This window comes from Dipodomys spectabilis, unplaced genomic scaffold, assembly GCF_019054845.1.
Source record: "Dipodomys spectabilis isolate Male_0828 unplaced genomic scaffold, ASM1905484v1 ptg000163l, whole genome shotgun sequence".
Lineage (NCBI taxonomy): Eukaryota > Metazoa > Chordata > Mammalia > Rodentia > Heteromyidae > Dipodomys > Dipodomys spectabilis.
The window spans coordinates 14,101,084-14,114,313 of NW_024870840.1; the positions used below are offsets into that span (position 1 = coordinate 14,101,084).

The window sequence follows — 13,230 nt, forward strand, 5'->3', positions numbered from 1 at the left end:
GGCTGTCCGTGTGACTTCATGTGTATGTTTGTGATATGGAGGTGGGGGATGAGTGTGCATAATGTGGTTATATGTGTGTGTCTGGTGTGGTGGGGGGGTGGGTAAGTGGATGTTATGTGGCTGCCCAGGGACCTATCTATACTGGACATAGTAGTGGTAAGATGCTTGCAGGTATTTTCCTATTATAAAGTAAATGGTTGTTGGTTTAAAGAGGGACTAGACAGAACATCTGGCTGATCAAATATGCCCACAAATAAGGAACCAAGTTTGCTGAAACCCTATAACTGACGTTTGAAAACATTTACTATAGTCAAAATAGTTTTGTCCATAGTTGAGCATCATTCTGCAATGGCCCTAAATCTCAGGTGCTTTGGAAACGGCTGGGCCTCCCTTTGATAAAGCAGAGGGAGGTGCCAGGGTGTGTGTGGCCATGCCGACCATCAGCGGTCAGTCCAGAGCCCGGGCTCGGGGGAGGGGGGAGCTACCACCATCAGGGAGCCATGGCCGCACAATGCCAGTGCACAGGAGGGGACAGCAGACACTGACAGAGTAGAATTGTTCTGCCTGTCCCTGCTCTGTCTGCCAGGCCATGCACCAGCTCAAGCAAATCTACTGCCTTGTTTACAGGAACTTCCCAAGGACTGGAAAACATCCCAGTATTTCTTCCAGTTGCAGGTAAGGAGGTGTGGGTCTGCCGCACTGTAAGTCGGGTCTCAGCCAGACACAGAAGAGGGCAGACCCATGCTAATGTCGTGTTGGTGCCTTTTTTTTGACAAAAATGCTTAAGAAGTTAAAAAAGAACAAAATTAAGAAAAAGCTTCTAGATAAGAACATATCATAGGGAAGACAAATGAACGTGGCTTATACCTATAATCCCAGCTACACAGGAGGCAGAGATGAGATTGTGGTCTGAGGCCAGGCAGGCAAAAGCACAAGAATTAACTAAGATAAAAAGGGCAGAGCACTACCAGCCTAGGAACATGAGGCCCTGAGTTCAAACTCCATTTCTCCCTGTAAAAGAACAATATAAAAGGACTGGGAAGGTGGCTCAGTGGTAGAGCACTTGCCTTGCATGCATGAGGCCCTGGGTTCAATTCCTCAGCACCACATAGGCAAAAAGAAAAAAAAGCCGGAAGTGGCGCTGTGGCTCAAGTGGTAGAGCGCTAGCCTTGAGCTGAAGAGCTGAGGGACAGTGCCCAGGCCCAGAGTTCAGGCCCCACGACCGGACCCAAAAAAAAAAAAATTTAGAAGAACAATATAAGGGGCTGGGAAGGAGGCTCAGTGGTAGAGTGCTTGCCTCACATGCATGAAGCCCTGGGTTCGATTCTTCAGCACCACATAAGCAGAAAATGCCGGAAGTGGCGCTGTAGCTCAAGTGGTAGAGTGCTAGCCTTGAGCTGAAGAGCTGAGGGACAGCGCCCAGGCCCAGAGTTCAGGCCCCATGACCAGCAAAAAAAAAAAAACAAAAAACTTAGAGCTGCACATGTTTATATTGTAAGCTAAATGCTATTATAAAAAGAAACAAAAATTTAAGAAGTTTAAAGTGTATAAAGTTAAAAGTAAAGCTAAGGTTATTATTGAGGAAAAAGGGGTTTTTGTTTTTTTTTTTCAATTTAGTGTAGCCTAAGGTTTGTAAATTCTATGTCTAGGCTTTCACATTCCCTCCCAACTCTTTCCCTATCACCCAGAGCAACTTCTGGCCCTTCAAGCTCCAGTTATGGAGCTTGAAGTCTATTCAATAGACCATTTCTTAATATTTGTATTACATTTTACCAGACTTCCTCTATGTTCCAATATGACAGGGTTCATAAATATTAGCCATTGTATGACAGTTGCCTACAGTATTGGGTACAGTCAACAGCTCTTCAGGTTTGTAGCCTGGAAGCCAGAGGCTAGATCATATAGTTCACATATGAACTATATGGTCTATAGAGGCTGGACCTCTCCCCTCTGTGTAAGTTCACACTATGATGTTCACACAATGACAAAAATCACCTAACAACACATGTCTCAGAACCCATCCCACTATGTAGTGATAAATGGCTAGATACAGAGAAACTTATCACCCAGGCAGACAAGAAACATCACTGCGGCAACTGGTTAACATTTGAGTCGAAACACACAAATTATGATCTTTCTGTACTTCATATATCCAGATAAATCTCAGATATGTTGATGAATAAACTATTAAAAATTGAAAGGATAAAATCATAAAGAGCTAGAAGAGGTAACCATAGTAACCATATGGTCGTAACATCTAGTCAGTGATAACAGTTAAGTGAACCATCTTCATTTTTTCTGTTTGTACGATTGTCCCAGTTGTATAAAACATGAAGAAGCTAGGCACTAGTGACTCATGCTTGTAATCTTAGCTACTCAGAAAGCTGAGATCTGAGGACTGTGCTTCAAAAACAGCCTAGGAAGACAAATCCATGAGACTCTTATCTCCAGTTAAGCAACAAAAAGCCAAACATGGAGGTATGGCTCAAGCGGCAAGGCACCAGCTTTGAACAAGAAAGCCAAAGCAGACAAGGCTCTCAGTTCAAGCCACAGTACCTGAACCAAATATATATATATATATATATATATATATGTATATATATATATACAAACTGTATAGAAATATATAGAAATCGATTACACATATGTAATGTTTCTTGTCTGCCTGGGGCAATGAAAGTTTCTCTGTGTATATATAATATATATTATATATATATTTAATATTTATTTATTTAAAGATAATAGCCACCTCTGGCTGGCTGGATGATAGGGTTACTCATAATTTTCATTTTTGTGTTGTTACTTTCCAAATTTTTAATGCAACAAATGAGTGTTAGTTTTGTAACTGAGAAATAACAAATATGATTTTCATGGCAGAGGATTTGAGTTTAATTTGGATCCAAGACTAAGACCCAGGCCTCCTCATCCTCTTTGTGCTGACTGACATGCCTCTGAGCCCTTTCTATGTCTGTACAAGGAAAAGAATTCTCTGCCCCACCTCTCTGTGCAATGAGTGATGTGTGGCTCCCCTCCCCTCCCCCACACCCCAATGCAGGTGCATGCTGTCCGAGAACTGGCTGGGCCGGGTCCCTTCACAGTCTTTGCACCTTCATCTTATTCCTTCAATGAAGAGCCCCAGGTAAGCATGAGGCTGGGAACATATAGGAAAGCTTGGGAATCTCACCCTGGAACCAGTAATGGTGATGATTTTGGACAGAAGATATGGGATGAGCAATGATAGAAGCAGCTGCCTGTCGGCACAGGGACCTCTATCAAGGGCAACATTTGGTGGACTTAACACTGACTGGAGAACTTCTAAAGGGGATGCCTTAAACATAGCAGGAAATTGGAAAAGATCAGCAACTCTTAAGCAATCCAAACTTCCCATAGACCAAACAAGGAAAGAAAATAGATAATGGATGGATGGATGGATGATAGATGGATGGCAAATAGGCTCTTGTCTTGCCAGACGTGGCAGAGCCTTTACTGTTCACCTGCTTCATTAGCATAAATAATCATGATTGCTAACATTTAGTGGGTGTGCCAGGCACAATTCTGGGGGCCTGGCCTAGATGAATCATTCAGTCCTCACATCAGATTTGTGAGTTGAGGGCTACTAGTACCCCCATTCCACAGTGGAGGACAGTGGAGGAAACAACTTCCCAAAGTTACAGGACAACAGGTATCCTAGTAAGGGCTTGTTCTTACCTACTGCACATACTGCCCCTCACAAGTACAGTATGCACACCAGCAAAGCAGAAACCCCAAAATAATGTCAGAAATCACTGACACTGGATAATGGCTTTAAAGCTACAAAGGAGCCATCCTGGATCTGAGAAGTTTGTGGGTTTCTATTACACTGACTTTATGATCAATAGTGTTTGTGCTGGGGATTCCAAGTGGAGATACGTCAAGTGATCCTGTCACCTCATCCAAGAAGGAGACATGCTATACAGTCTTTTGCTACATGATTCTCAAGACAAGTCTTCCTTTAAGGAAGCTGGTATAGGGCTGGTATAGAGGAACCACATCTCTTCCGCACTGAGATTCGACAACGGAAACTCAAGGAACTAGGACCACCTGACCCTTTGCCTGAATGGCTTCTCCCTGAGCCCCTGATACAAGCCAGGCCTGATGCCCACCTCCTGGAACCTGACTGGGAAGAGAGCAGAGAGAAAATGGAGGGGAGGAGAGGAGAGAAGATTGGAGCAAAAAGCACCTGCCCCCAAACCCTTCTATGTATTACAGATCGCGGACTGGGACCAACAGGGAGTGATACCCCAGATTCTTCGGTATCATATGGTTGCCTGCCAACAGCTACTCCTGGAAAATCTGAAATCCATCTCGCATGTTACTTCTCTTCAAGGAGAGCTGCTTAGCATCTCTGTCTCCCAGGTAAGAGCAGTGACCTCAAGAAGATCGTACTTCCTTAGTCCTCTCTCTCCTCCTTTTCATTGGAGCAGTGAGTTAATAATAACTATAGATATATTTATATATGTAGTTATATAATATTTATTATTTATACAATATATCACTTATATATTTATATGTTCATATATTATACTTATATAATATACATTATTTATGTTATGTCTTTATATATTATATGCTTATATAATATATACTATATTATAATGTATATATTATATATATTACATATTGTATATGTTGAGTAATTTCTTTATGCAACTATTCTAATATTTTACACATTCTGACTCATGCCTCAAAATAGCCCCATGAAATAAACACTATTATTATCCTCATTTTCCAATTAAGAAAATTGAGCTTAGTGAGATGAAGTAACTTGTCTAAGGCCACACCACAGGCAAATTGTTGACTTGGAATTCAATCTCAGAGGCAGGTCAGCTCAAAATAGGCAAAGGGAGAAAAGTGTGCACAACACACATTAAGAAGTGTGCACATTACCTTGCTCATTTAACTGTAACCCCTCACAATAAAAACATAAAAAAAGAAGTGTGCACACTTATAATCCCAGCTATTCAAGAGGTAGATAGTAGGAGGTTTTTGAGTTTGAGACTAGCCTGGGAAAAATATTAGAAAGTCCACATGTATGATGGTGCATACCTGTAAACCCAGCTACTCAGGAGGAGGAGACAGTAACGTTGCAGTCTAGGGTGTCCAGGGAAGAAATCGAACAAAACTTTATCTAAGATAATAATAATAATAACAACTTAAAGCAAAGACTAGGGAAGTTAGTCAAGTCATAGAGTACCAACTTAACAAGTACAAAAAAAGTACTGCCAAAAATAACTACTTCTTCACTTTCAATTTCAGAATTATATCAAAATGATTATTTTGTTTGGTTAGATATTATTTGTCATTAACTCCTCCTAAGTCATAATAAAAAATATGGCATCCTGTGGGAATTGATTTCATGAATTTCCCTCACTCATTTGTTTTTATTTTTTTCTCTTTGGCTGACTTCAGGACACAGTGTACATAAACAATAAGGCTAAGGTCATAGCCAGCAATATCATCAGTACCAATGGGGTCATCCATGTCATAGACAAATTGCTGTCTCCTCAAAATTTGGTCATCACCCCCAGAGACACCTCCGGGAGGATTCTGGTAGGTAAACTCTGTCATTTTCTTAGTGCAAAGGGACTCCCACATGACTGTCTCCATTCTGATCTTGAGCTATCACATGGAATTATTGTAACTTCATTGTAAGTTTTGTGCACCTTAGAAGCTGCAACCTCAGGCTATCATCCAAGGTCTAGGATATATTATTCTAGGTAAGATATAATAAGCAAAAATGTGTTTTAAATCAGTAGTTTACTTTATCCAGGTACAGTGACATAGGTCTACAGTCCCACCTACTCAGGAGGTGGAAGCTCAGGAGTTCAAGGCCAGCCTAGAGCAACATAGTGAGATGCTATCTGATATAGACAGACAAGTAAATAATTTTGTAAGTGTTTATTTCTTGTCCATAAGGGTAGATGGTCCATTTGGAACATGAAGTAGGGAGTAATGAAGGGAGGGAGAGAAGAAAGAAGACAATCATTGATGAGTAGTAGATAGATAAGATTAGAAGTGGTTAAAACTAAACCTGGAATGAAACTCCTCAATGGATAGGAAAGATTATTTTTACTTTTATTTATGTGAGTATTATAGACTTCATAAACCACTATTCCTTACTTATACAAAAAGAGTTTCTAGAGATACTAGGTACTTCACTGAATCTCTTTAAAGTTGAGCTTAGAGGCTACACAACTAGAAACTGTGCAGCTCAGGGAAGCCTGTGGTAGGAGGACCCTCAACCACCCTACAGAGCCTTCTGGCTCTAACCACCATGTAGATTCTACTTTTCCCACCTCCCACCCAGGGCCCTACAGACTGGAGAGCAGGTGTCACCACTGCTGTGTTTCAGGTCTGCTGTTCCTGCCAACACCTACTAGCACTTCTGCTTGGTGGCTTCTGTGTCATGGGTGGGGCTGTAGCTGCAAGAGAGTCCAGGCACTGTAGTGCCTTCAAGCCTCTGTAATGCAGAAAAGCCTGAGCAGAAGAGAGGAACCATGGGACTTGTTCAGTTCTCTACCCATGATTCATCTTCACTGGATTTAGTTGAATTTTTTTAGTTGAATTTTTTGTTCAACGTTGAACAGTCTAAGAACAGCTTTTGTGTCCATTCTTGTCTTTGCAGCAAAATCTCACCACAACGGCAATCAACCATGGCTACCACAGATTTGCTAAATTAATACAGGTAAAAACAAAAGGGGAAGATGGTTGACAACAGACTGCCTTAAAGAAGTTTGTCTTATTGGGCTTATTTGTGTGTATATCTACCAGCTGTTGTGGGATCTATATGAGGAAGTCCTAATTTTCTGGAGAACAAAGTCATTTTCTGTCTCTGTTCACCAGGCACTGGTGGCTCATGCCAAGTAACCCTTGCTATACAGGAGCTGAGATCTGAGGACCATGCTTTGAAAGCTAGCTGGGGCAGGAAAGTCTGTGAGCCTCCTATCTCCAACTAACCACCAAAAACCTAGAAGTGGAAATATGGCTCAAGTGATAATGCACCATCCTTGAATAAAAAAGCCAAGAGAGAGCATGAGGCCCTGAGTTCAAGTGCTGGTGCTTGCGTACACACACACACACACACACACACACACACACACACACACACTAAATGTATGATGTCAACCTAATCAATGTACATTGGCTTAGTCAGAAACAAATATTTAAGTTGGCTGGGGAGAGGGAAAGACAGTGGAATGTCCCAATGCCCAGATTAGATGTTTCACATAAAAGAGATGAGGAAGCTCAGGTGGAGAGCTAGCCAGCCTTGGCTATCTAGGTAAGGCAGAGAGAAATTAGATTTATTATGATTCCGAGATTGTTCCCAAATATGGAGTAAATCCTTCCTGAGTGGACCCTCCAAAGGACTGTGTTTGGTAGCATGCCCCATAAACCTGATTCAGCCAGAGGTTGCCCAAGTGCCTTGAGTCTCAGGCTCTCCAGCTTGTTAGAATGGGGGTTCAAGATGTCCAGAGTTCTGGGTGCCAGTGGCTCATGACTGTAATCCTAGCTACTCAGGAAGCTAAGATCTGAAAATCATGGTTCAAAGCCTACCCAGGCAGGATAGTCTGTGAGACTCTTATCTCCAATTAACCACCAAAAAACTGTAAGTGGTGCTATGGCTCAAAGTGTTAGAGCACTAGTCTTAAGCCATAGAGCTCAAGGACAGTTTCCAGGCTCTGAATTCAAGCCCCACAACCAACACGGGCAGGGGGGAAGGGGTCCAGAGTGAAAATCTCATAGCTAAGTAATCTTTGCCAACCTTCCCAACACCTCCCTACCATTGATATGTGCTTTTAGAAGAATTTAGCAAAATTCTCTAGGGTCCAATAAAAGACAATAGTAAAATCTAATTCATAAAATTGTTGGGAAAAAGTTACAGAAAAACTGTCTATAGCACACCCAGGCCACACTCTGGACATGGCAAAAATGATTCCTCCCTATTTGTCTCAATTCAGAAGAACTGAGGAGCTAGAAATTTTATATATGCACAGGAGTTGTCTTGCACACGCTTTTGCTTTTAGTAAATAAGATAGAAGCACAATGCTAAGCTGATCTTTTCACAGCTTGAAATATTTGGGCAGAAGTAGAATACATCTACCCAAATTTTAGTGACGTTACTCACTAAAATTTATTTTCCTATTAACAGAAGCCTAAGAGTTGAACTTCCCAGTTTGCCTTCTAAAGAAACCTGGGTGAGAATGGTTGGAGAATGACAAATCCTCTTATTCCTCACTATGCTATTCCAAAACCGCCAAGAGTCCAGACCAGCCATAGACAGGACACAAAGGGGATACTCAGAGAGACCCCGTGCCCACACAGCAGAGACTTACTCATGGTATGTGCCAGTGAGGGCCTCATTCTTGTATTTCAGGACTCAGGCTTGCTGAGTACCATCACTGAACCCATCCACATCCCAGTCACATTGTTCTGGCCCACAGACCAGGCCCTCCAAGCTCTACCTGCTAAGCAACAGGAGTTCCTATTCAACCCACTCAACAAGGACAAGCTGGAGGAGTATTTGAAGTTCCACGTGATCCGAGATGCCAAGGTATTTTGTTTGCACGCACAAGACAGCATGGGAATGTACCAGAGGTGACACCATGAAGCACTGAACCGTGGAGGCCCAGCAATTATCAATGTGCCTCCAGGCCCAGGATGGGCCATTCCCTGCTCAATGCATCCTTTTCTGATTGGCTGTGGTTCATTGCACTCTATAGTACAACCAGACCCAGTTCTATTTACTGGACTAATGTCCAATACCAAAACTATCTTTCTCTTTTGACTATACAGTAGCCTTTCTCCTCCTTTGCACATCAGAATGCTATGGATGACAAGATTTTTAAGCTAGACTGTCTCCTTAGTTCCAGAATAACTAAGCAAGTGACTGCTTCATCTTGAAGTAGTCAGCTATTGGGATCACAGTGGCCACTCTGGTGGATTCAGATTTCTGCAGGGCAGAGGCCATCCATTCCAAGAATGCCAGTGCCTAACTCCAGTTCATTCATGGCACCCCAAACTACATTGCAAATTACCACACTCTGAATGGCCTGACACAGCAGAAATGGATCCCTTCCTAGTTCTAAAGGCTAAGATTCAAGCAAAGGTCCAAGAAGATTGTTCCTTCTCAGAGAATCCACTACCTCTTCTCGCCCAGCTTCTGATGGCATTCCTTGGCTTGTGGCTGCATCTCTTCCATCTCCTCCTCCATCTTCTCCCTGTATGCCTCAGGGTCTTCATATGACAATCCTCTTCTTGCTCCTTTGAAGGACATTGTTTATAGTAGATTAAGAGCCCTCCCTGCTCCAGGACAAATTCATCTTCCTGAGTGACATGGGCAATGATCTTTTTTTCCCAAGTAAGGTCCTATTTTGAGATCCTGGGATGTCTACATAACTTTCTGAGGGGCACAACTGAGCCCCTTAGTGCCACCTAGGCTATTTCCCAGCCAATCTTGTCATTTGCCGAGAACTATCTTCTGGGATACCCCAGCATAAGTAAGATGGAAGGGTTGACTGAGATGGTCTCTCTAGGAGAAATTTTCACTATCTGGAGTGCATGGTTATTTTTCCTTTTGATTACATCCTCGGTCATGTCATTTTAAAGCTGAAATTATTGTAATGTTGTACAAAATTTGGAAAACTTATATCTGGAGTTGACTTGTTGGCAAAGCTCCTCTCTGAGCCCAAATGGGAGGAAGGGGTGTTAATGGGGTATCATTTCTCCTGCAGGCTTTAGCTACAGATCTCCTGAGATCGGATTCCTGGAAGACCTTGCAGGGCTCTGAGCTAAGAGTGACATGTGGAACTGGCAATGACACTGTGAGTCATGGGGTGAGGAGAAGTGGGGGGAGGGAGGTGGTCAAGATACCTATGAACAGTAAGCTGTTCTCCAACCGCTTCTCATTTTGGTCAGTACCTTCCCAGCTGCTTCCCAGAGAACACACAATTGCTAAGAAACCATGGATAAACCCCAATCATCCAAAGCCCTCAGAGTGAGAACCAAGAACCTTGTGGGTTTGGAGAACAGGTTCCTGTTGCTCTGGGTTTGGGGGGGGGGTTCATTTTTTTTCTGAGTCTTGTGGCTTGGAAGGAAAAGAAGTCTAACAGGAACTCCCCACCCCCACCTCTCCCTCTCTCTCTCAGGGTGAGCTCTTTCTAAATGATCAAATGTGTAGGATTGTGCAACGGGGGCTCCAGTTTGACGTAGGCGTGGCCTATGGCATTGACTGCCTGCTGCTGGATCCCACCTTGGGGGGCCGCTGTGATACCTTGGCTGCCTTCGACGTGCTGGTCAGTCCTAATACTACCACCTCAGTAACAAAACCTTGGGCACAGGCTCTCTTAGGATCCCTCCTGGGGAAGTTTGGAGGCGAGTCTTCAGTGAGAACAGGACTCAGGAGACTTAAAGTCTATGTGATGGAGCTCTTCAACCTCATAATCCACAAGTGCCCGCTGAGCTTGAGGCAAGCCCTGAGCATCCTTGCTTATCCACCACCCACCACTTCACTCACCCCTTCATCACGAAGGAAGCGGTTCTTAGATACCAACTGTGTATCAAAATCCAGACCACTCAGTCTCTAACCCACCCATCTACTTATTCATTCAACAGGTTCTGAGCTCCTAACCCACATTCAGGAATACAAAACTGTTATCTCCAACCATTTGGAGCCTAGAAGAATGACAATTTCCTATGCTTGAATCTAACTACATGGCATGTGCCTGTTCGTTCAAGTCACAACGTTGATAGAGCTTTTATGCTATATTCTCCTATCAGATGCTAAACGTTTTCACATTCACTCACTCATCCAGGAAGTGCTACTTATTGAACATCACTTGAAGCTCTCCTGTCAGCTCCATGCATGTTTTACCCCCACAGTAATCTGGTAGTGGGCATAGTTATTATAGCTACTATATAAATTCGGAAATCAAGGCTATACCTTGTACATTATAAAACTGTCATGGATGGATGGACCTGCAATCTCAGCTACTGTGAGAGGTGAGAGAGTAGGAAGATTGAATGGTGATCCAAGTTAACCCTGGGAAAAAACAATTTTTGAGGCACTATCTGAAAAATGCTCTTTTTCTTTGTGCCAGTACTGTTGCTTGAACTAAGAATCTCACACTCTTGTTTGGCTTTTTCTGCTAGTCACACCTCTACTTCCAGCTTTTGGCCAGTAAATTAGAAATAAGAAATTCTCTGATGTGTTTGCTTGGGCTGGTTTTGAATTGTGATCCTCAGATCTCAGCCTCATAAATAGCTAGGATTACTTGTATGAGTCACTAGAACCCAGCCCCAAAAAGCTTCAAAGCAAAAAGAGCTGAGGGCATGGTCCAAGTGGCATACCACCAGCCCAGGAAAAAACTAAGTCCCTAAATTCAAACCCCAATTCTTCCCAAAGGAAAAAGTAAGTAAAATTAAAACTACAGATCAAGGGTATAAGGGATTATCCAAAAGTATCCCAGTAACTTGAAATGGAACTACACTTAAATTCCTATGTCTAATTGTTACCACAATGTGCCTGTCTCATCCTGACCTGGGACAGCTCTATAAAGCACAGAACTTTGCCCAAAGAATGAAACCCAAGAACTGAGAACCAAAATAGACCTTCAGAAATCTCCATGACCAAGTTGTTGTGTGTTTATTTTGATATTCTTAATCATAGCCAGAACCTTAATCAAGAATAAGATCTTCATCAGCCCACCCAGACAATAACCAAGAAAACATTTCCTTGCACTTTTCATTATTTATCTTAAAATTGCTCTCTTTCCTTGCATACTAGACCCAGACAATAACCAAGAAAACATTTCCTTGCACTTTTCATTATTTATCTTAAAATTGCTCTCTTTCCTTGCATACTAGGGTGAGTGTGGGAGCTGTAGTAATACACCCAGATGCCCCACCTGGAGCAAATCCAAGGTAATTTTAAATGCAGCCACAAACGATGGAGAGGTATCGTGTCCTTGAGAAGCATCATCCTTCTGGGGTGTTAGTGTGTGTGCTGGGTAGGAAGGGGTGGGAATGTCTGATAAATGCAATTTGTGTTATTCTTCCAAAGCCAGATCAGTAGGATGAGCACTGGGCATTCTTAGCCCAGGCTGTCTATCAACCTATTACCCCTCCACCCCTCTTCTAGGAGCTGCTAGAAAAGTCATGGGAGTATAGACCTAGAAGAGAGGCCAGTGATGAGTATAGTTATAATCATGGCTACATTTTGCTGGCTGTTGTCCAGTCCTAGGTATTGTGCTATATATGACTGATATAGATGGATGATAGACAATAGATAATTAGATAGATAGAGCTAGATGATGATGATGATGATGATGATGATGATGATGAGAGAAAGTATACCCTGTTGCTCATTATATTTACCTGTAGGAAGCTATTGGGTCACCCCAATTTTCTCATAAGAAAATGAATTTCAGAGAAGGCAAGAAATCAGCCCAAAGGCACACAGCTAGTAAGGAGCAGAACTAAGATTAAATCCATATAAATTTGTGGTTTAGCCAATTAGTGTCAGAGATCCAGGATCAAATTCTGATCATCTTTGGCAAGTTGCATAATCTTTTAATTTTGCTTCTGTAAAAACAGAACTAATAATCCTTCTGTATATGGTTATTAAAGGAAAATAAAACTTCAAATAGTTGTACATTCAAATGCTTGACATACTGTAGGAGTTCGTGAAATACTGTTGTTTTTAAAAAAAATCCAAAATCAAGGGCTAGATGTGATGTAGCTCAGTGGTAGTGGGTGTGCTCAGCACAGTTTACAAAGACTTGTGTTAGAGCACAAGCACTGGAGACAGAAAACAAGCAAGCAAACCTAAAGTCATGCTCTCTCTAGCACTAGTGACCCCTGTAAGAAAAACACTGTTTCAATAGAAGATAAAACTCACACCTTCCTTGCTGAGTATTTCTAGAGGAAACTAACTCTGTCCACCCCTACACCAGGAATCCATGCCATTTTCAAACAGCACTGAGAATCAGAAAGTCCTTCCTCTTAAGACTCAGGAGAAATTCTGCCTGGGTACTAGGTCTGCCTATTTTCCCTTTACCCTTGACCTATATATGACCTTGAAAAGTCCCGGGTTTTTCCCCATCTCCTCTACAAGTTATACTGACATCAAATATAGTGAAAGCAGGGGTTATACTGTGGGGGAGGGACATACAAAGCTACAAAGAGATAATCTTA

The 13,230-nt window shown here is 42.3% G+C and overlaps 1 protein-coding gene across 1 annotated transcript in view; it reads left to right on the forward strand.

The window, feature by feature from the left end:
* Stab2 (stabilin 2) overlaps positions 1-13,230 on the forward strand; it is a 139,701-nt gene that overhangs the window by 94,045 nt on the left and 32,426 nt on the right. The window contains exons 46-54 of the mRNA XM_042693213.1: positions 628-675; positions 3,056-3,139; positions 4,249-4,395; positions 5,449-5,589; positions 6,665-6,724; positions 8,414-8,590; positions 9,771-9,860; positions 10,185-10,331; positions 11,902-11,958. Coding sequence (XP_042549147.1) covers positions 628-675; positions 3,056-3,139; positions 4,249-4,395; positions 5,449-5,589; positions 6,665-6,724; positions 8,414-8,590; positions 9,771-9,860; positions 10,185-10,331; positions 11,902-11,958 — 951 coding nt within the window. The remainder of the gene's footprint in view (positions 1-627; positions 676-3,055; positions 3,140-4,248; positions 4,396-5,448; positions 5,590-6,664; positions 6,725-8,413; positions 8,591-9,770; positions 9,861-10,184; positions 10,332-11,901; positions 11,959-13,230) is intronic.